The following is a 22271-nucleotide window of genomic DNA, read 5'->3' on the forward strand; positions in this document are numbered from 1 at the left end:
GTTTTGACATAGCTCAATTGGATCAAGAAAGATGCAGCACCAAAATGCGGTAGGATCAAGTGGGGAAAAGAATAGCACTGATATCTCTTAACTCTAAGCAGGCAAATTTGAGAAAATTTGGACTGCAAAATTAACTGTATCATGCATGTTCACTGATAATTAGCATCAGTGAGAAATGAGTTTCAGATCAGGGCTGATAGAGATGCTTACCAGGATAAGATGAAAATGAACAACAGAAGATAAAATGAATACTGAAGAATTAGCTCCTTGAGAGTCTGGGCATAAGTAAATCAACATCTGAAAAGAGACTGAAGTAACTAAAAATGGAAAACGTAATTTTTATCACTTGACCGCACGTACAAGTCTTTGCACATTTCACTTTTCCAAGTATCAGGAATAGCTAGTTTAGACTTGGGTAGAAATGCAGATATTGATATTGTTTTCTTTCTTAAACAGCTAAGAGAAAAGCAAGATAAAAGCATATAAAGGTCCATACAAGAAGCTCAATAAAATCATACTCAGATTATACATCAGTACATAATTTGCATTGGGAAGTGCAGAGCAAGAATGTCATACAGTATAGGTTGTTACGACTTCAAAGGACCAAAATATCTTTCAATGTGCCAATGTATGTACAGGATATTGTTTTCTATGATTTACATAATGATGACTGCTTTGTTGAATCCTTGCGCACATGTACAACTCACGTCTTGGACCATGTTTAATACCTGCCTCAATCTTAGTTAGTGAGTAGGATGATCATTGGTCAACTGGTCAGCCATGTCTCTGAGGTGTCGTATCCTCCACTCTAATTGAAATCTAATCCCAGAACCTGAAGTTGTAGCTTGCAGTGCAGCTTTCATTTGATATAAGTGAAAGAATCACCCTGAAGAAATATGTGTTTGTGGTATCAGGTCAACCTAACCCCTCTATGTGAATCTCATAAAATAGAGTAGAGACTTCAGTCCTACCAGTCCATGCATCTGAGACATCCAGCATACATAATAACCATGACTTAGGTGACTGTTTTAGAGTTTACCCAGTCAAGGAAGCTTGCAGTCTTACATACTTCTCAGCCTCTTTGTCACGACCTGAGTGCCTTAGAAGTCCTACAATGCTAGAGTAATTGTCTTCAGATGGCTTAATTTTATATTTCCTAGTCATTAAGGTAAAGTATTGGCAAGCTTCATCAACAAATCCAGCCTTTTTACATATATATAGGACAACTTGTAAAGTGTAGTAATTTGGAGAAAAACCATCTGAAATCATCTGCTTAAAAACATTTATTGCTTCCCGATACTGGCCATTACATTTATAAGCATCAATAAAGGCTGTCCATGTGATCGATCCTTTGACCGGTATTGAGTGAAAAGCCAGTTTTGCCTTATCAACTGCTTGACAAAATCCATACATTTTCACTAACCCTGCAGAGACAAAAGGAATGGACTGAAAATTTCTCTTTAATACCTGTCCATGGATCTCTCTTCCCAGTTTCAAAACTCCCAGTTCACTACAAGCACTCAGCATCCTTGCGGTTGCAACTGAATCTGGCCTGTGCTTTGATAACTGCATTGACCGGAAAACTCCAAACGCTTCGGGTATACATCCACATTGAATACACGAATCAATCATTGCAGTCCATGATATTACGTTCTTATTCTCTAGACTGTTAAATATTCTAGAAGAATATTCCAAGAGGCCACTCTTCGAGTACATCATCATTAGTGATGTAGCAACAGACACGTTAGGCGAAAAGCCATTCTTAATGCTATAACTGTGAATTTCCTTTCCTTGTTTCAATGCCCTCAATTCCCCGCAAACAGGAAGAACTGTGGCAACTGTGACAAAATCAGGCATAAATCCTTCTTCTTGCATCCACGTGATTGCTCTCAAAGCCTGCTCAAGCCTCCCATTTGATACATAGCCAGATATCAAAGCAGTCCAAGAAACAGCATTCCTCTCCTTTGAACTGTAGAACACTTTCCTTCCCGAGGCCATATCACCGCATTTGCAGTACATATCAACCAAACCGGACTGAATAAACAACTGCTTAGAATACTCCTTTGTCTTAATAATGTAAGCATGAACTTCCTGCCCAAGTTTGCGTGCCCCTACTTCTCCTATGACTGGAAGTATAGTAGTTATAATTACTGAATTTACTTCCACCCCTTCCATACTCATCCACCTTACATACTCCAATGCTTCCCTCTGCAGCCTGTTATGAGCAAATCCTGCGATAATTGCCCCCCAAACAACCACATCCCTCTCTTCTACCTCCTCAAAAACACGTAATGCAAGCTTAACTTTCCCGCACTTTAAGTACATGTCAATCAAACTAGTCCTCAATATGTTACTACTCATCAAACCATTCTTTATCAACAATCCATGAGTCTTCAAACCCTGAAAAAGTGCACATGCCCCTGCGAAACTCTTGATCAAACAAGAGAAACTATACACATTCAACTCCACCCCTGCCTCCCTCATTTCTAAAAAGGTCCCCAAAACTTCCCGATAATTACGTCCACCCATCACCACATTCCCCCTAAGCAATGCATTCCATGGGTACACACTTCGCACGGGCATTTCATCAAACACCTTATTGGCATCCTCAATTGATCCACAAGCCGAATACATATGAACAAGCTTTGTCTGTAAGAACTCATTTCTCTCAAGCCCATTAATCCTTATATGAGTATGCACCAATTTCCCTTCTTTAAGAGCTTTAAGCCGAACACAAGCAGCAATAAGACAAGAAAACGTCGTCGGATTAACCGGGACCCCGTGGTGGTCCATGTAATCCAGTATGGTGAGAGCTTCTTTAAGCTTGTTTTGGTTGGCGAAATTCTGAATATCTCTGTAAACTGCATGTGGGTTCTTGTTCTGGATTGGTAAAGATTCAGGAAATGCATCTTTCTCGGTGAATTTCCGTTGTTTCTGTGGTTTTCTATCCTTCCTGGTGGGGCCTTTTTGAGGTGAAAGTGTCTGAGTTGATTGGACTGAAAATGCTTTGTTTTTATAGAGTTGGATTTTTGGATTTTCAACATTGTTGAGAGGGTTCGAAGGAAGAGAATTAAGATGAAAATGATGTGAAGTTAGAGCTGGTTTGAAGTGGGATTCAAGTGGGAGAGAAGTGAGGTTCCTTTTGCAGCTGATTAAGGCCTCCATTTGGCTGCCAAGATTTGGTGCCTTCAGAGTTCAAAATTCATTTCGGCATTTTATCTCATTGTTTTTCTTTTTTCTAGCTAAATTGCATGCAAATATGAGGGGGGGAAAAAGTACACACAGTTATAAACGATTATGCAATAATTAATTTTACCATTTGTATTATTATTTGTTTCGTTTCAAAAAGATAAAAACATTTGAAGTATGTTTATTAACAAATTATTTGTGTGTTAGTAGTTTCAGAATGCAATAAGTATGTTTATTAACAAATTATTAGAGTTTAAAGTTGTTGATTAGCAGATTTGACGATTACAACATGTATAAAAGTGAGTTGCAACTTGTTAGAGGACAATATGAAAATTTCTTGAAACTTTATCATATTTTTCAGATTTGTTCAAAATTTTCAAATTTATTATACCTATTAAATTGCATGTCTAATCTATTATTTTTAGTGCATGTTTAACTTGCAATTAGGGCAGTGAGGTAAATCAAATCGTGCAGGATGATTTTCAGCAATTTGCTTTTATCCCAAACAAAAAAAAAAAAGTTTTGAGCATATAATCAACTTCAATCGTTCAAGATCTAATTAGGTGAGTAATTGGTTGTAACAATAATCATTCTTGCTACCTATTTTGCAACAAAAGCAAGTTGTCTCGTTTTATGTTGAAACTGTCATTTGCAATTGATTTTGAGGAGAAAAAGTTAATGTTGCCAATTTTATAATTTGGAAACGAGTTTGCAACAATACGAGAAGTCGAAAACTTTAAAAGGAAATGCCAAAAATAAATTTCATTTCGTAACTATACGTAGACTTGCTCCTTTTTTTTTAATCGAAAAATTACATAACCTGGATTGTGATTATGAAGAAATACTCGACCATGTTTTATGAAACAAGAGGAGTTCCCGTTCAATCATGAACTTTGATTAATGACAAAGGCTTTTACCGAACTATCATATTCCTTGTGCTTGTTGAAAATTATCTCATCAAATTGCCTCATCCCTATGGGATCCAGTAATTCCTTCCCAAACTGATCTCCTTTTCGAGTCTCAGTTGTCCTTTATACTTGTCAAGGACATAAATCGGGAAGCTTTCATAGGTCATGATGTGATGGATGTGATAATCGATACCTTTATTTAATTTTTTACAGTCTATCTGACACTCATATTCCATGAATTGCTTCATTCCTATGGGATTCAGTTATTCCTCCCCAAACTGACTTCCTTTCTGAGTCTCGGTTCTCCTTTATACTTGCCAAGGACATAGACCGAGAAGTTCTCATAGGTCATTGATGTGATGGATGTGATAATCGATACCTTCATTCAATGTGAGTTCCCTTGCAGAATTGCTGATTCAAAGACTTCTCCGTTTGTGAACCTTCCTTCAATCACTGCGGGTCCAGAGGGGACAACCTTCTTAAGCACTCCACCTATAAGAAAGGGGATAACCTTCTTAAGCACTCCACCTATGAGGAAAAAAAAAAGAAAAAAAAAAACAACAACAACTAGGAATGATAATGAATGGGGTAAAATCTGATATTCATGGTAGTCAATTGAATAGTTAATCCGATTAGATGATTGATGTTGTTCAGAGTTACCAATTTAGTATCATTAAGGGGCTACAGAAGGGGATGATTTAATAGAATTCAATAAGAAGATCCTAAAAAATTCGATAGACTGATTAAACCATCGATGACGTTAGAATTTGGTGTTGGTATACTTAGAATTTGGTGTTGGTGAGGTCTAAGTATTTACTTAGTATTGGTAAGGGGTTATCGACGGGAGTAATTTGATAGAATTCGGTATGAAGATTCTAAAAAATTCGATAATTAATGTCAAATTATTGCGCGTCTCAAATTGAGAGAATTGTGATTAAAATTGAAAGAATTTTGATTTAACTCTTCATAAATGTTACTCCCTCTGTTCCATTTTGATAGTCCTAGTTTTTCTTTCATACAGTCTAAGAAAAAATAGTTAACTTTTTGGAAAAACAAATTTAAATTGCTATTTTCCTAAATACCTTTACATTAAATAGAGTACAACTTTATATTAATTATTCATGAAAACTTGAATTGATGATTTATGAAAACTTAAATTGATAGTCAAGAAAGATCATTTTACATTATTTCACATTAAATCTAAATGTATTATATATGGTAGGTTAATAATCTATATTAAATAAAATAGTTTATACTAATAACAACCTACATTGAATAAGAATATTTTAGAGAAATGAAACTATAACTACAATCTTCAAACAATTGAAAAGTGAACTACAATTTGAAACAGACGAAAAAGGAAAATCAAACTATCAAAATAGAACAGACAGAGTAACTTTTTCTCATGCAGGTTAGATGGCTCTGTCCTTATATATTGGTTTTAGTTTGATAAAAGTTAAAACCCTTTTATTAAACTATTCACGTTGAGGAATAGACAGTATTCGATGAATGATCTAAAACTCGACTAAGGGGATTTCGTATGGAAAAGAAAAGGCAATAAACAAAGAATGGAGAAGAAAAGACAATAAAATAGTTTTGCGTATTGAATATGTTAAAATGTTGCCCGGAAAACCAATTTTGTGAGGGCATTTCTGCAATGAATAGCAATCCCTATACACAGGACTTTTAACCGGTTGCGTCAAGTGAAATCCATAGAAAATTTCCACAGCCACCGAAAACCTGAAAATTACCTGAAAAACAAGAATAGATCACATTCAACCGAGACTTCTCCATATTTCACAACTTCAAAACTGACCACCATTCTCCCGAACACAACCCCTATAGACTCGACATAACATAAACTTTCAATAGAATAGAAAAAGATGCATTTTTTTCTTGCAAAATGTTACACCACTCAAAAGTGGTAGCCTTAAAAACAAAGGAGCTAGCAGATGATGGATTGTAGTTTTCCACCAAAAATTTTTTACGTTTTACCTGAGCATACTCTCCAATCACCATTTACCTCACATACAGCAACTCAAATACATCAAATAACTACAATATATTTTGTCTATAAGAACTCCAAAAAGTAGCAATCCAAACGCTTCTCCAGCCTCTGGGATAACTTCTTGGGTAACCATCAAATGAGCTCACAGATTCTCAAATTTCGGCACCAGTAGGTTTTGTCAAGAGATATTGGTATTACAAGAACTTCAAGAGTCTAAGGGGGCTAAAATTAAGCCAAAATCTTTTATACAGTCTAAACAGTTTTCCCACTCAAAAATAATGAATTAATACAGAGCATTTCTCTTATCTGCAAATGAGAGGCTGTTGCTTGTGCTAGGACAATATTAGGTAATCGTTGTTTTGATAGAAACCAAAACAAGAAAAGATACAACTAAGACATGTCAAACAGAAGTTGCAAGTTTTACCCATTGCACATCAAACACATCCAAAGAACTGTTCCAATGATGAAGAGAAGTAGACGTTGGAGGCTGATCTTTCAGGCTTGGTTGGTGAAATTTGAAGTTGATATTTGATGAATCTCTGAAACCATTGTCAAAAGGCACCAAGAAATCTTAATAATCAACACATATGGTAAATTAAACTAAAGAAAATTCAGACAAACAAAGATGTGGACAAAATGCCCAATTGCTACTAATAAAGCGGTACTAGGACCATAGTCAAAGGAACTGCAATTTTATACCGCTAATTGAGTAATGATTTCCGGGTTTGTGTCTATGTGCCAATCTGGTTCCAATTGTCGTACAAAAGATGTCCGTCCAGTTTCTGTGCTACAAAACAGAACCTGCACGTTGATTGAATAGGATGAAAGACTTTCGCCGTTATAAGGCAGATTATCTCATATTGGGAATTCGAGAGATTTAATTAACCCCAAAATCAATTAAATGGCAGAATATGGAGCTAAAACAAGACTTCAATACTTGAGGTGACTTTCAATTATAAATACACCAGATGCCTTCATAGAATAATTCTCAAGAAAAACAAATGGTACGATTCTAAAGAACTTGAATTCAGATCAATTAAGTAAATTTTGATAATCTGCAATTCCAGTTCAAAATTAGAATATGTTTCTCTAGCAAAATGGGGTAGCAATCAGAGTAGCTGAGGCATTGGATGGTTAGATGGCAACAAAGCACTGCATACGTTTGATAATATGCATACATTTGATAATATTTTGTACAGCGCAAACCTTGAAGAGAAAATAATTTAGTGAGAAAAGTGTTCCTTCTTCCTGCTTTTGTAGTTTCTATCCAAGCACAAAACCAATATTTTTCATTCCCTTTTCCTGAAAATACTTTTATATTGATTATATACTTGAGTAAAATAGTTACTATATTTCAACTCAAAGTCACCTGGAGGATAAAGTCTTGTTTTAACTTGTTTCAACTTGAACTCAAAATAAACTATTTTTCCTAACAGCTTCATTGACAAAACCGGTTATGGCAGCTTGTTCACCAAAGATGTTTAAGCTTTAATTACTGTAGTTATTGGACAAGAATCTTCACATGTAAATTCCCATAGCATTTCTACTAGCAGCAACAGAAATATCATATTTGTTGTAATTTCAATGTCAAGTCGATTACTGAAAGTTAGTAGACAATATTTAAGATTTCCGGCTGGCATTTCCATAAATTTGCTCCCCTGATATCTTCTCCAATACTTCCTAGAAGCACCCACATATATAAGATGTCATACAAAGCATAATCAACATTATGATAGTAAGGTAAGAGCTGTGCAATCAACCTTCTAATATTAAGGTAAAAGCTTTTCCACAAAAAAAAAAGGAAAAAAGAATAAAGAACTAAAGAAGGTAACGTCTCCATGTACAGAAGAATATTGCCATAGATATCATCAAAAGGTTAGCTGGTTTACAGTATGGAATCGCTATTACCTTGTCCTTGACCAAACCACCAGATGTAAAAACACCAGCATCTTCCAGAGCAAGCAGAGCCTTTTTCTGCAGATATTTGCTCATCCCATCAATAAAAAAAAAAACTCTTCCTAAGCACGTAGGCCCCAAAAAAAAGGACCAATAACAAAAAATTAAAAGAATGTTCTTCAAGAATATTGTGTGAAAAAGACATACTCTAAGCTGCCATGGCAACTTCCACAACAATCAGACTAACCATCTTACACAAGCAAATAACAAATGCAGGCCAACAAGTACTTGTAGATGCACCAAGTTGGTACAGTCCCCATAAATTATCTCAATCATCCAAAAGCCAGATGTCAAACAGCTTCAGGAAGGGCTAATTCTAGTCTAAACATGAAACTCTTAAGAAAGCTATCAAGAAACATTTTAAAATTTTGAAAATAAACCAGAAAATCTTCTTGCAGAAATGTCTTTAAACAACTAACACATCTATGTGAAAGAAAAATATTCAATGGCCAGGAAGACCCAGAAAAACTGCTACTTTATATATATGACAGTAGAAAAAATGAAGTAAATAAAAAAAGAAGTGAAATTGTACTTACTTCACTCTCATCATCTAATACTCTTTCCATTAGATAAAGATCACAGAATTTTGTTATCTCAAGCAACAATTCCAGTATTGAGGATCTAACAGTAGCTTGTTTCTGCTAATAAGAAAGTAAGACAAGATGTCAGATATATAAGAGATTACTCATTCACTCAAAAAGGTCACTGCTGAAAGTATTAACCTGAAGCTCCTCTGGGGAAGTTTCCTCAAGGATTACACCAAGCAACCTACATGTCACCTACAGATGACAGTAATGAAGATGTGAGATGTAAAATAATTGAATTACAGCAGAAAATCTAGAGATAGTACTAATACAGGTTTCGCCACAAAAATCAAGGACCAAAGAGGCATAAGATCTTCATTTACAGCAGCTATATGTCACCTTTACCGTTTTTAAGGGCATCAACATAATATATGTGACAACTCATCAATCTTTAAAACCAGAATAAAATGTCTACTCCCATCATCAAAAACTTGTCAATTATGCTCCATCCCACGAACGAAATAATGAAAATTCTAGCTGTTCCTCTTTCAAAAGTTACCACAGCATTGTCTATTCTTGCCAGCAATGGAAGTTACAAGTGCACCATAATTTCAACTCAATTCAGAACACCCATGTCAGTTACCAGGAGCCTCAGAACATAAAAAATGAGATTTGACTTGACTGGGTTACACTGAAGGATACCACAATCATACCTTTCTCCCTTCACTTAATCTCTGTCTCACTATTTGGCCTAGAGTTGGCTGCAGTTGAAAGAGGAAGAAAGTAAAAGATTACTTAAGGTCAAACCAATTTTCACATACAAGCAACAATAGAGTTCTTGGACAAAAAAAAAATTAACTTTCTCCCACCTTTACAGGCTGAAAGAATTCATCAATTACATTTTGCGCTGTAGAATCTTCTGAAGAGGCAGCAACAACTGGCAGTGCTGAATCTGCATTTGCATTACTTACACCAGAACTACTAGGTGCAGTAGCTTGCCGTTTAGGTGACCTTCTTTGGGGTCCACTAGGAGATCTCATTATTCTCCATGTAAATACAATTGCAAAAGCAAGCCCAGCCAAAGCTCCAACTGATCGTGAATCCTGGATTATTAATCCAAGTAAAGAAACAAACTATAGTTACATTCATCTACGAAACTAAAGAAGGTTAAGGTAATTTAAATTGAACAAAATTTAGCCTCAGGTGAATTGACATAATCTCCGATCAGTAAACTAGAAAGATCATTTATTGTTTTGGCGGCACAGACATATAGGCATGTGCAGATATGAGTTTATCTGTGTTGGGTCGGTGTGTGCCTCTGTCTGTGTGTGCTTGTAAGAGGACAGCGACATATATATATGTATATGTGTGTAAATATATGCATGTATTTACGTGTGTATGTGTGTATGTATGTATATGTGTGTACATATATATGTATGTACGTATATATATATAGGGAGAGAGAGAGAGTATATATGTGTATATATATATATGTGTGTGTGTGTGTGTGTGTGTGTGTATAGAGAGAGAGAGATGGATAAGGGAGAATAAAACACTCCTGCAGCTTTTTTGTGGTCAGAAATTATAATCCAAATGCAAAGAAAAATTGTCTGATTAACCAAGACTTTTTCTGTATTAATGGTACAATCAAGAAGGAAAAAAGGTTACCAAAGGCTATATAATTGGACACCAGAATGAGCACCCAATACGCAAAGTGATCAGTCACTAAGAACATACAACAACACTTCTATATGGAGGTTACCGCAATTCTCTGGCACTTTTTCATGACAATTCCACAATCCAACAGGTTTCTAAGGTTCAGGCTATTGCAACACCTGAAGTCAATGGCCAATTTCAATTTCCATTCGTTCAATGCCCAGTTTTAAGACACTTGCAAAGTACAAACCAAAAAAGAAGTAAATAAACCCAGCTGTCCAGAGGTTCCTCTTAATGTAAACCTGATACTTCTTAGAGCCCAACTTATTGACCATATATTGGTCCGGCAATTTCCATAATAGTCCATAAAGCATGGAGTCTCTCTAGTTCCTTAATTACTAGAACTCATACAAGGAAAGTACTTCATAGCTAACCCAGAATGCATGAGCAGCAAACCTAAACCTATATAAATTCCAGGCGTCTTGACGTACTTCGCATAAGGATTGATGGGACAAATTTAAATTTTTTAATCAGGGAGTAACTCACAAAGTCTGTTTTCCTAGAAGGAATAATGGGAATTCAAAACAATGAGCGGAAGGATGCCGCCCTAGCACATCAGTTACTTCTTCTGCCCAAAGCTGGAGCATCAACTGCAGCTTGGGAAAATCACATCATTGTAACATGGGTCATTACAAATAGTTTTTGACATTCTACTTTCATCATTACAAAATAGTCAAGAAGAGAGAACTCAGCCACTTCACGTTGAGACACAACATTTAGTGATAAAGATGAGAAATGTACATTACACAACAACATCCTCCTGAAGACAAAAAATGTTGTAATTCAGGTACTCCTGGAAAGTTCTACAAACTTCTTTTTTACACTCATGGAAAGTCATTTTTGACATTTTCGGTGTTGAAGGTAGCAATCAAGTTTCAACTACGAAATTCAAACTTCAAAACTATACCCTACTCACGGAGTCAGTTTTCATCTTTATAAATCTATCCCAATAAAATAACAGCTAGTTTCCCTAATCAATTCTGCAGACCCCACTATATTTTCCTCAAAAAGCTAACACAAAGCAATGCCGTCAACAGCAATCAACACGGCCTCTGCCCCAACATAAAAACAACAATAGCCATAAATCAAACTCTTTCCGGATCTAATTCACACCAATTTCCTAACAGCCACCTGACTCAAAAATTAGGTGACTGCAACAAATGCATGTGCAACTTACTAAAACCTATCGCTTAATTCCTATGATACCACACAAAAGCTAGCCCACCCCGCTTCTCACTTTGGTGAATTAGCAATAATTTTTCTATGGACTTAAGAAATCTCCCACCCTGTCTTGACTCAAAACTTAGGAAAATACAACAAATGCTTGTGCAACTTACTATATCCAAAACCTAATTCCTAAGAGAGGAGACAATAGCTAAACCCCCATTTTCATAAAGGGCTGAGAAGGGTTTTGACAGTTAGGCTGCGTTTGATAAAACTGGAGTCTGAAAATTGAAATCTAAAATCTAAAATTTGAAGTCTAAATATATGAAGTTACTAAATTGTTAAGTATTAAAATGTTAATATTTGAGCATATTTTGTATTAAGAGACAAGTGAATAAGTTATCACTTATTTTTTAGAGTAAGCCTTGCTTAGGAATCAGCATCTTTTTGGAGTCAGTTTAATGTAGTGTTTCTGGTTAAACCTAATCTTTCAATAATCACAAAATTCAGAACTACAACATAAAAGATACAATTTTTTAGGTTTCTTTCTTGACAAATATACTCATCCAAAACTAAAGGACGCTCTCTCGTCTTTGAAATGAAACCTAATCACCAATTAAAACTAATTTGACTAAATTTATGGAACAACAAAATAATTCAAGGTCAAAACAGAACAAATGGTCGGATTCATATCAACAAAGGACAAACTCACCATAAATAACTACTACTTAGATCAATAACGTTTCAAATTAGCTAAAATAAACCAAAAACTGGGGTAAAAAAAAGACCGAATGACAACAATAGAGTGAGAAGATACCAGTCTTTGAAAAAGATTGGAAATCTTAAATGTCAGAAAAGCCCCAAATCGCTTGACGAGCTGAAGAAATTCCTCCTTGGAGTTATCCGCCATGGTCCAGCTCCCTCGATACTACTCTCCTCTGTTTTTCTTTTTTTGTTGCTTTTACCCCTAGCTCGACAAGTATACGTCGTCAATTGAAGCTTTCCTCTTCTACCTTATATAGTTATGAAATAAAAAAACATATCATTTGTTCTGGTTTCACGGGTTAAGATCTTCGCCGTCGTCGAGGAAGATGGAGGAGGAAAAAAGCTGATCGAAGAGAGAGAAAAGCGAGGCAGCAATAGAATATTACTATTTTATTGTTATCTCGCGGGGGAGACTGCGGGCTCTGGTTTAGCGCAAAGAGGTAATAGAGGGAATTAATGTCGCGTATATAAGCATGGGTTTTTGGCACTTGGACGACACACACTGAGACGGTTAGAAATTAGTAGTGGTACGCTACACCTTAGGTTTAATTACAAAATGCACCCTTGGAAATATGTAAATCTCACCCTTGGTCTAATTATTTTGTCGATTAAAAGCAATAATCGACAAAATGACCACGGGCGTGCAGGTTAGTTAGTTTAATGGCTAATTTGTTACGAAAAATTGTTTGATAGTCAAAAGTTGACACGAGAAATAGTTTATTGGCCGTTGAGATTTTTTATCATATTTTTTTTCTTCGGAAGAGTTATCAAACTCAGCTTGATCTTCACTTGATTAGCATGTTTAAAAGAACTTAGAGCTTGATTAGAGCTTGATTAGAGCTTGAACCGATAAAATCTCGCTTGTGTGTGCTCTAAAAATGAACATGCCAAACTTGAAAATAAATTTAAATTTATTTTTAAAAAATTTGAATTTTAAAGTGTTCGATTTGATTAGACCTATTTAGAACCATACTTTCCATGTAAATTGATCAATCTTCACTTTTTCATTTTTCTCCAATGTGACAAATCTACCTAACAAACAATAAGTTGAGCTCAACTTTGTCATTTTTATTTGCACAAAAGTAACATATGTGACCTTAATAAGTGTGATCCCATATGTATAGAATGCCCTATCAAAAAATTATTTGTTGAAATTGAAGACGTTTATCCTTTACTGGCAATGTGGCAATAAGTGCACCTCAATGTTAAAACCAATTTAGTTTTGTTTTACCAGCTTGATTGTATTATCATATATGTTAGTAATTATTGAATTTTAGGGTGCTGACTGAATCGATAGGACAATTTTTCCCTTGGTGGGTTTGGGGGGAGAGAGGATGAGCGAGAGACATGGCTTTTTGTTTCCTTTTGAGAGGGCATTTTGTCATTAACCCGACAACTTTAACAAGAGCTGTTGGGTAAAGGATCGATTTAGTGAAATACTAGTCCAATTAGCTTTGGCTTAGACACACAGGATTTTCCTGTTGGGATGTGTGGTTCATCCTGGTTCCAACAGAAACTGTATCAAAATTAGAAGGGAGATTCTGCAATTGTGACAATTCTCTGTCTCAGGAAAGTCACAGCATTTTCTTAGTTTTATCAACCTTATTCCGACTAGATAACATGACTAAGGAAGCAAAGAAGACTCGGATATCATGCTAGAGAAGCCTAAAATGACATTTTCCTATCATAAAACTAGCTGTAGTAACTTGCTGCAGTAACCTCAGAAAAGAACCAGTCATATTCTCAATACTTGTGTCAGAAAACATTCAATATAGACCATTTAAGGATAAACAAAATGAATTTGCAGGAAGAAAATAATTACAATCTGACGTTAATTTAGTCCTCTAGTCTATTCATGAGATGAAGAACTCTGAGCGTGATCCTCAATTGATATCTCAGTAGCATCAGGTGTAGAATTGGTAATGGCTGGCCTAGCCATGTTGTTGTTGTAGTAGTCTATTGCTGCCTCATTTCGCAGCATTTCCTTCTCCAAGTGTTGGCAGTAGATCTCGAACACTTGTGAGCTTACTGTAACCCCAAAATCTAGCAGGAAAAGCAGCTCTAATTCAAGCCTGTTCAACTCTGCATTGGTCACCCCTCCAACTCTTGCATAGATTGCATTGTTGTAGTGCCTATTATTTCAAAATCAACCATCACTGGATTAGACGTTTATGTGTGTGTATGTGTGTGTGTGTGTTTGTAGGAAATGCAGAAAACGTTCCCTTTCACTAGAACAAACTTTTCAAGTCCATATCTGATAGGAAAAGAGCTAAAAAGACTAGAGAGGTTACAAAATGAAACTTCGTGTTTCAGTGTCCAAGTGCCGTTTGGATTGATCATTTTTTCAAAAACAAGTTTTTCAAATACAATGATACAGTAATACATAATAACTCAAAAAACATCTTATCCATACAATATATCAAATATTTCAAAAAAATTTTACTGCTACAGTAAAATTTTTCAAAAATACCCCCAAAAACAGTTAATCCAAACGGATATATTGATGTTGTCTATGCTTCATTTGTAAGAAATTTTGCAGGCGACATCAGGATGTAACTCGTACAGCTAATTACACTAGATTTTGCTTCAGGTAGTTAGAGTAGTGTTCTTTTTTTGATTCCTTTTTGGCCTAAAGGAATTAGATGCAGTGACTCTTAAAATGCAAGGACCAGACATGTCAAATCTATATGAGCAATAGAAGATAATGAATTAAGATCCAAAAGAAAATTAACCAAATTAATGCTAAAACGAAAAAAAATTGAAGGGGCCCTTAAAAGAAAAGGTAAAACCATTCTCAGATATAAGGGAAGCAAACTAGGATTTTCATCCAAAATCTAAAAAAAAAAAAAACCACAATTAAAGAAAGATGAGTCTCTAAACATGTATTGTCATCCTCTGTAGCTAGCTTGGATACCTAAGGGAATTAAAAATTTTACAAATTACAGCATAGTGATACCCAAAAAAAAAGAAAAGGATAGTTATCAAGGATAGTAAAAAAAGTAACTCCCATAAATTACTAGATACATTTGAGTTCATTTTTATCTTACAATGACAGTAACAATTCATAATTGCACGTGAAAAAGCAACATAAGTACTTAGGAGTGCCTCTATAAACAAAATCTTGTATTTAAACTGTCTTTGAATACATTCTACTGTCATAGGTTTTTTACTTTTCATCTAACAATAAAACTGTTAAGTAATATACTAATCTGTCCTATAAGGATTTTCTTACATGAATGGGGCAAAAAATAAATTTGAAATTTAAATAACGATTATGTGTCATGCATTCATTCCTGCTAGTAGAAAGTCTTTTATATTGACAAAGTATAAAAGATTAATTCCTAATTAATTAAAGAAGAAGAAGAACGATTCATAGAGAAAAAAGAAAACCAAAATATTCCCCCAATTATGTATAAAAAAGGACTTACACATCATCCAGCATCTTAGAAGCAACCATGACACAAGTGACCAGCAGCCTATGCACGTTGAGGGAAACCACAAGTGAGTCTGGATATTTATGAACCAACCTGTCAATATACACATACCCCACCACAAAACATGATGGGCTACAATTTGTGTACTTGTAGATCCTCTCCATATATTTTCCAATACTAATGCTTGGAGCTCTAACCCCATCGAAGCCCTTCAAGCTCTTCCCTGCTAGCTGATAACTAGCAGTCTCATTTATCCACTTCTGCTGGCTTTGGTTTTCGCTTTGGTTTTGGCTGCCTAGCTGCACCAGCTGGTCATTTCTGGCCACTAGCTTTTCTAGTACGTGGGACAAGATTGTTAACACTCTTGGCAACGTTGGCTCATCTTGGCTTGGCTCTGGCTCTGGCTCTGGCCGGCTGATGTGGTTGTGGTGGTGAAGAATCTGGGGGCTGTTGGCGCTGCTGCCGGATAACATCTACACCATTGTGGGGTGTTAGATTCTTTGGAAGATGAAGTTATGAATACTACAATACATTGGTCTGATTTTTTCGCTGGTTGTGACTGGTCAGAGCTGTCTGAGTGCGTTATCCAGTTTCGATGACATCTAAGCAATGGTAGTATGACACGTAATTTTGGCATTTTTTTGGTCGTAGGAGAACAAGGATTGAAGGGGAGAATTTTGATAAGAATCTACAAGGAAAAAAAAAATAGAAATTGAAAGTATGGATGCTTATTCTTGGGACCAGTCTTTTGGTGTGGTCAATTTAATTTTATCCTATTGTCCATTGTGTTATACACTATTATCAAATTATTTAAGGCTTTTTCTATGGTTTTTATTTTTACTTTTTCTGGAGGAGCAATATTGATTTAACCTTTTCCTATGGTTTTTATTTTTACTTTTTTCGGTGGAGCAATATTATTTAAGTGCTTTGTTTGGTTAGGCATATTTTGATTGTTTTCAAAGTATTCTTTTAATACTTCTTGTATCACAAAAAAGACCTCTTTTTTTTTGGGCAATCTTTTAAGTATTTGACTATGGTTTTCTTGTTTCCCATTTTGTTTTTTTGTTTTTTTTTTGGTTCTGGGGAGCAACGTTTTCTTTTTTGAATAGATTCTTTTAAATCCTTTTCAAACCACTCTTATATCACAGTAAACCTTTCAAGATGCTACAGTAATATTTTCTTAAAATACTTTCAAAAATTGCAATCCAGACAAAGCCTAAGTTTTGTCCACGAGATCTCAACTTTATTTACACAGCTCATTTGTATTCTTTTGCTGCCTAGGAGTAATTATGGAGTTTTTTTTTTTTTTAGTTCTAATTATGGAGATGATCACATTCATTTATGAGTTTTAACACTAATTATAATATTGCAAGTTTACAACTTTCACTAGAAACCAAGTTATAATTGAGGATTTGTCTGCTGTTGCATTTGATGGTTCAAACATGAATGTAATTTGGGCTCCACGGAAGACAAATAGAGTTGCTCATGAATTGGCGAATTATGCTAAAACCGCCAACTTTCTTGAGTTTTTGTGCAATTCACCCTGAAATTTTGTTAATTAATTCACATGGGGTGATTTTCAACAAGTTTAGTACTCTTTCCGTCTCGCTGAAAGTGTCATACTTCCCATCCTAAGTCGTTCTAAAATGTTTATCATCTTACCAAAGTCAAATCTAATTTTAATCTCTTTTCCTAATATTATTCCTACCCTTTATCTATACTTCATATTACATTCAAATTGAAATCTGAATTTTTTAGGACAACTTTAGAAATAAATCCACTAACATCATCATCAATCCACTGTTCATAAAAAAAATTGAAATCTTGAAATAGGACAAACAATTGGGGACGGAAGTAGTAATAAAGGATTCTCCATTTTTTTTTATTTAAAACAAGATATATAGGTCTTCTAACTTTTAAGTTCATACTTAGGTTCTATTTGATAACTCAATTCAGCATTTAAATTTAATGGATTCAGATCTTAATATATTCAGACCATTTAATAACCAAAAATTAAATATTTAAATTAATTAAATGGTACTAAACTTTCTAGGTAAAACTTACTCTCAAAATTAAGTAATAAGCTATTCACTTATTACTGAATGTGATATGCACTCAAATATATTAAATTTAGTATTTTAACAGTTCAATGATTTAATGAATTCAAATTTCAGTTTTCAAGTTTCAATTTTATCAAACGCATCCTTAGGTTAATATTATTAACATTTCAAAATACAAACATCAAATTTAAGCCAGGACACAAGTAAAAAACATTGTGCAGCTTGTTTGATTACAAGCCCAGTTCAGTAATCCAGGAAAGAAACATTTCTACATTCTATAGTTTGAGAAGCCCATAATGGCTAGAAGCCAATGGTAATACTTCTCAAGACATAAAATGCCATGTCAGCAAACGGTAAAAGCCATGTCAAAAATGAAAAACCTCGTTGACAACTAAAAGATCAAAAGAGGTTTTCGATACGGACATTGCTACAGTGCCTATAGTTATGGTAACGATATTAGGGAAACCTGCTATTATAAGTTTCTATTACCTTTAGTGACAGATCAAATCTTTTAGTGACTTTTTAAATATTATATTAAAATAATTAATATTAACTTTAGTAAGTTTTTAATTAAAACTAGTAAGTATATGCCTGAAAGATAAGATTTAGTCAGAAATAGAAATTTACACTTTGAGTAATTTAATTTACTTATTATTTGACAAAATTTACTTATGTTTAAATTAAACTTACCAATACTGAAAGTAAAAAATGTACATATTTAAGTAAAAAAACGGTTTTGGGTTCCTGAAAACGGTTTTGGGTATCATATTTCTCTTTAAAGTTATCTACCTTCTTCTTATTCAGTTTCCAGTTCCAATGATACGATTGAATTCCCAGACAAAGGTTTCCACTTTGATCCACACTTTCTCTTTGTTACAATTGAATAAATCTTCTCACTTCAAAATTTTCATCTTTAGTTCACACTTTGCTTCTATCCTTTCTCATCGTTCGGTTGGGTTTGAGTGCTGCCATATGCAAACACAACAAAAGGGTTAGCAACGGTGGTAGCCAGCCAAAGAGCATATGAAAAATAGCAGTGACGAGGTTAGATCATCATGTTCTCTTGAAATCGTTTGATTATATTGCTGTAATTTATTTATATTTCATTTGTTTTGTTTGTCAAGATTTTCTTGGGAAATCAAGGCTGAGAATTTGAAGATTTTATTGCAATTTTGGGGCCGAAAATGTCCGTTGAAACATCTAGGAAATGGTTGTAGTTTTGATTGTCTACGGGTAAAATATGTTTAATAGCCATGTGAAACATCTAGGAAAGGACTTGAGACCAGGCGTTTAAGTTAAATGTGATTAATTTGTGAATGCATATAAGATGTTTGGTGAAATGTCAAAGAGAAATTTGTATGTTGTGATTGCTACTCTGTGCGGGTGAGAATTACTAATATATTAGTAACTCAACATGAGCTTTATAACTTGAATTCTTCAGGCAAGAGAGGTTTCTCCCGTTTTGGAATTCTAAGTTGATACGCTTGATGGAGCATATGTTATTGAACTGAACTGATCTAGAATCATTGTTGCGAATCTGTTGTTTCTATGGAAATTTATTATCAGCCTCTTGAATTTTTTACTCCATTGTAACGTCTGCAATGCCACGGAAATTTGGCCATTATTACTCTTGTAAATCTGTGTTGCAGAAGCAATTCTTATTACCATCCTATGATACATGTAGATTTTGTAGAATCACATCTTCCCTCTTCTTCAGTCAGGAAAGGAGAGAAAATTCATAGAACAGTTTCCGACCATCAATCAATTATGGTGTTATACATACTTCATATTTTTGCATTTTTTTGTTTATTTTTCTTTTGAATGGTGTTGCATGGGGCAAACCTGCGGAATCCAGTGGTCTTTGAGCAAAGGATTGTCAAATGCTGGTTGTTGATACATATAGACACAATCAATTATATCACCGTCTTTGCTCTGTCATGAGAAAAAATTTTGAATTTCATTGTAAAGAGCCAAAGGCATTCAACATAATCTAATCTACCTACCCGCAAATTTGTGACTTTCATTGAACTAAGGATTAGATTATGCTGGTTGTTTCGATATTTTGGACATGTGAATAACTCATCTTCCTCCTAAAAAATTACTAATACGTAAACCCTTACCGGGAGAGTCAAAATAGCTTGTTAATTAATGCCATTGCTATATCATAACGATTAGACTGGAACATAAATCTGTTGAATGGGTTGATTGGAACAAAATTCAGATGAATGGTTTATATGAGAATTGAGGTTTTCAATTAGTTTGATGATGATTTGTAATATAGAGAGAATGGAGTTCTAATCATAAAATACCTAGAAAAGAAACGGGTTGCCAAGTCGAGAAGATAAGTAAGTTTTTAATTCAAACTAGTAAGTATATGCCTGAAAGATAAGTTTTAGTCAGAAATAGAAATTTACACTTTGAGTAATTTAATTTACTTATTATTTGACAAAATTTACTTATGTTTAAACTAAACTTACTAATACTAAAAGTAAAAAATTTACATATTTAAGTGAAAAAATCACCGGGTTTCTAAAAATGATTTTGGGTTGCTGAAAACGGTTTTGGGTTCCTGAAACACTTTCGGGTATCACATTCACCTATCTCTTTAAAGTCATCTGTCTTCTTCTTATTTAGTTCTCAATTCCAACGATACGATTGAATTCCCAGGCAAAGGTTTCCACTTTGGTCCATACTTTCTCTTGGTCCAATTGTTGTTGCTACAAAGGGACAAAAGGCAAAACAGTCCACTCACAAGCGAAAGCGAAGACGATGCAAAAATTGCAAGTAATCACCTACTCTTAAAATTGACTTATTCTACGGTTAGACTAGCTTTGCAAAACCAGATATGAATGAGCAATGCTAAATTTCATCCACTCATTGGCTTTATGTTAGAAGGCCAAAAATGTTAGTTATATATGTACACTTCATATACGCCTTTATAAATTCAATCTTATTGTTTATGGATTGTGCTAGGCAATTTTTTTCCCGCAGGTCATTTGGACATGATAGACGAAAATGTACTAAAGTGTGCACAGATGCATATGAAACTCACAATTATGATCATGTTGGGGCACCCAATAATGTTGAGAATGTAAATTTGAATCTGATAGGATCATCCGATGGCCTATTGCAATCAGATTCACAGCATGGATGCAATAAGGAATTAATGGATAGTAATTGGTTTCAGATCATTCCTCCTGGTCAGGTAATGTATAGCTTGCTTTTATTTATTTTTGTGTGAAGGCATGAAATATAATGGTGCTCTATTTGCATTTGTATAGGCATTAATGTGGGCATGCAATCCTTCATTAATCCAAAGTCATGTACAAAACACTAGCTTGTTAGGAGATGAAAAGTATTCAGGTACATTTTTCCTTCTTCACGCCTAAGTTTTATGTTATTTATTTGCTATGATTATGTGTTGTTGTGGCCTTTTTTTAATACAAATCTTGTGATGGTTTTGTAGTGAATGAACCAGATTTCAGCCAAGACCATTAAGGAATTTTATTCTTGAGAGAGTACAAATGTTTTTGCACGTCTTTGCTCAAAGCTTTTAGGATGATTTAAGTTTCTTCGAAGGTAGTTTAATGCGTTTTGATTGTAAATCTGAACATAATCTCCTTAGTTTGCAATTTCTGGTGTTTACTTGTTTTAATGTGAATAATTTCAGCTTGCTTGGAAAAAAGTTTGGTGATCAAATTTCAGATATTGTTAGCATCCAAGTGCTCTTGGGTTTGTAAACCAGAAATGTCAATCCAAACTGAAGCTTTTGATAGTGATATCAGAGCCCTTGATGCTGGTGATCAAATTCTCAAATCAAGTTACTAGCCTTTTGATTGCTTCAGATTTCTGAAGCCAAAGTCTTTGTGCTCTAAATTCAGTTCTTGGCCATGTAATCTTGTCATGCTTAGATAGCTATATCTAGTGTCCTGCCAGCTTAATTTTGATGCGTAAGTATCAATTATTAAAAGTTAGATTCATTCTGATGCTCAAAATGAGCCGTTTTCTCCTATTTTGAAATACCAATTTCATATCAAATGTCTTGTGCATGTAGATTTTGCTGTTTACTTCAAATTGGACTGGCTTACTTGATGAGCAGAACTCGAAAAGCAACTCAAATACTCATGTTATACAATACTCAGCACACGGTTTTTTAGGCTTTAAAACGTCATTAATGAAAGTTACCCATTCGGTTGTTTAGGAATGTTAGGAGATTCGTCAAATTCAAATGACGATGCCTGAAACTTGTACTTATCCCCAAATTTGTGTTGTAGTACAGTATCAAGATCTTGCACCTATTCCATTCACCTATAAAAATTATGATTATCATAAAATGACATTTTATAATAATTTACATACTATTTGCCAATTAAAAGCAAGTTTCATAAAAAATGTGCATGTAAATCCATATTGTGAATGATACGAAATATATTTGAAACTCACGAAACTTAATATATGGGTAAATTTACTATAATTTTAAAAGATTACGCTACATTAGATACGATCACTTTACCTTTTATACTTGTGACCTAGAAAATAAATTTATT

At 34.5% G+C, this 22271-nt stretch overlaps 3 protein-coding genes and 1 long non-coding RNA gene across 9 annotated transcripts; 1 reads left to right on the forward strand and 3 right to left on the reverse strand.

Moving 5' to 3' along the window:
* Positions 1–523: 523 nt before the first annotated feature.
* Positions 524–3238, reverse strand: LOC113743715 (pentatricopeptide repeat-containing protein At1g71460, chloroplastic). Its single transcript, XM_027271786.2, has 2 exons — positions 972–3238; positions 524–886 (listed from the first exon to the last, which is right to left on the reverse strand). Exon 1 carries the CDS (start codon positions 3163–3165, stop codon positions 1036–1038), a length of 2130 nt encoding a protein of 709 aa, XP_027127587.1. The 5' UTR covers positions 3166–3238; the 3' UTR covers positions 524–886; positions 972–1035.
* Positions 3239–5678: 2440 nt separating this feature from the next.
* Positions 5679–12670, reverse strand: LOC113688088 (peroxisome biogenesis protein 22-like). 4 transcript variants are annotated; one of them, XM_027205748.2, is made up of 9 exons: positions 12283–12670; positions 9455–9688; positions 9299–9346; positions 8784–8840; positions 8598–8699; positions 8014–8079; positions 6805–6906; positions 6530–6644; positions 5679–5848 (listed from the first exon to the last, which is right to left on the reverse strand). In XM_027205748.2, exons 1-8 carry the CDS (start codon positions 12373–12375, stop codon positions 6540–6542), a joined length of 807 nt encoding a protein of 268 aa, XP_027061549.1. In that variant the 5' UTR covers positions 12376–12670; the 3' UTR covers positions 5679–5848; positions 6530–6539. The 4 variants fall into 4 exon arrangements, with proteins under 4 accessions (XP_027061549.1, XP_027061547.1, XP_027061548.1 ...); XM_027205746.2 differs by having other exon boundaries at positions 8598–8702; XM_027205747.2 differs by lacking the exon at positions 5679–5848 and having other exon boundaries at positions 6279–6644.
* A 1275-nt stretch (positions 12671–13945) lies between these two features.
* LOC113743757 (cyclin-U1-1) lies at positions 13946–16208 on the reverse strand. The gene is made up of 2 exons (XM_027271838.2): positions 15659–16208; positions 13946–14362 (listed from the first exon to the last, which is right to left on the reverse strand). The coding sequence occupies exons 1-2, from the start codon at positions 16135–16137 to the stop codon at positions 14080–14082; spliced, it is 762 nt and encodes a 253-aa protein (XP_027127639.1). The 5' UTR covers positions 16138–16208; the 3' UTR covers positions 13946–14079.
* A 2541-nt stretch (positions 16209–18749) lies between these two features.
* Positions 18750–22022, forward strand: LOC140006590 (uncharacterized). Of its 3 annotated transcripts, none has more exons than XR_011814307.1 (5): positions 18750–18768; positions 20392–20508; positions 20716–20929; positions 21191–21303; positions 21395–21719. It is a non-coding gene; the product is annotated as an uncharacterized lncRNA (long non-coding RNA). The 3 variants fall into 3 exon arrangements; XR_011814306.1 differs by lacking the exon at positions 18750–18768 and adding an exon at positions 21779–22022 and having other exon boundaries at positions 20319–20508; positions 21395–21674; XR_011814305.1 differs by lacking the exon at positions 18750–18768 and having other exon boundaries at positions 20327–20508.
* The last annotated feature ends 249 nt before the right edge of the window (positions 22023–22271 follow it).

Source organism: Coffea arabica, chromosome 5e, assembly GCF_036785885.1.
Source record: "Coffea arabica cultivar ET-39 chromosome 5e, Coffea Arabica ET-39 HiFi, whole genome shotgun sequence".
In the NCBI taxonomy this organism is placed as follows: Eukaryota; Viridiplantae; Streptophyta; class Magnoliopsida; order Gentianales; family Rubiaceae; genus Coffea; species Coffea arabica.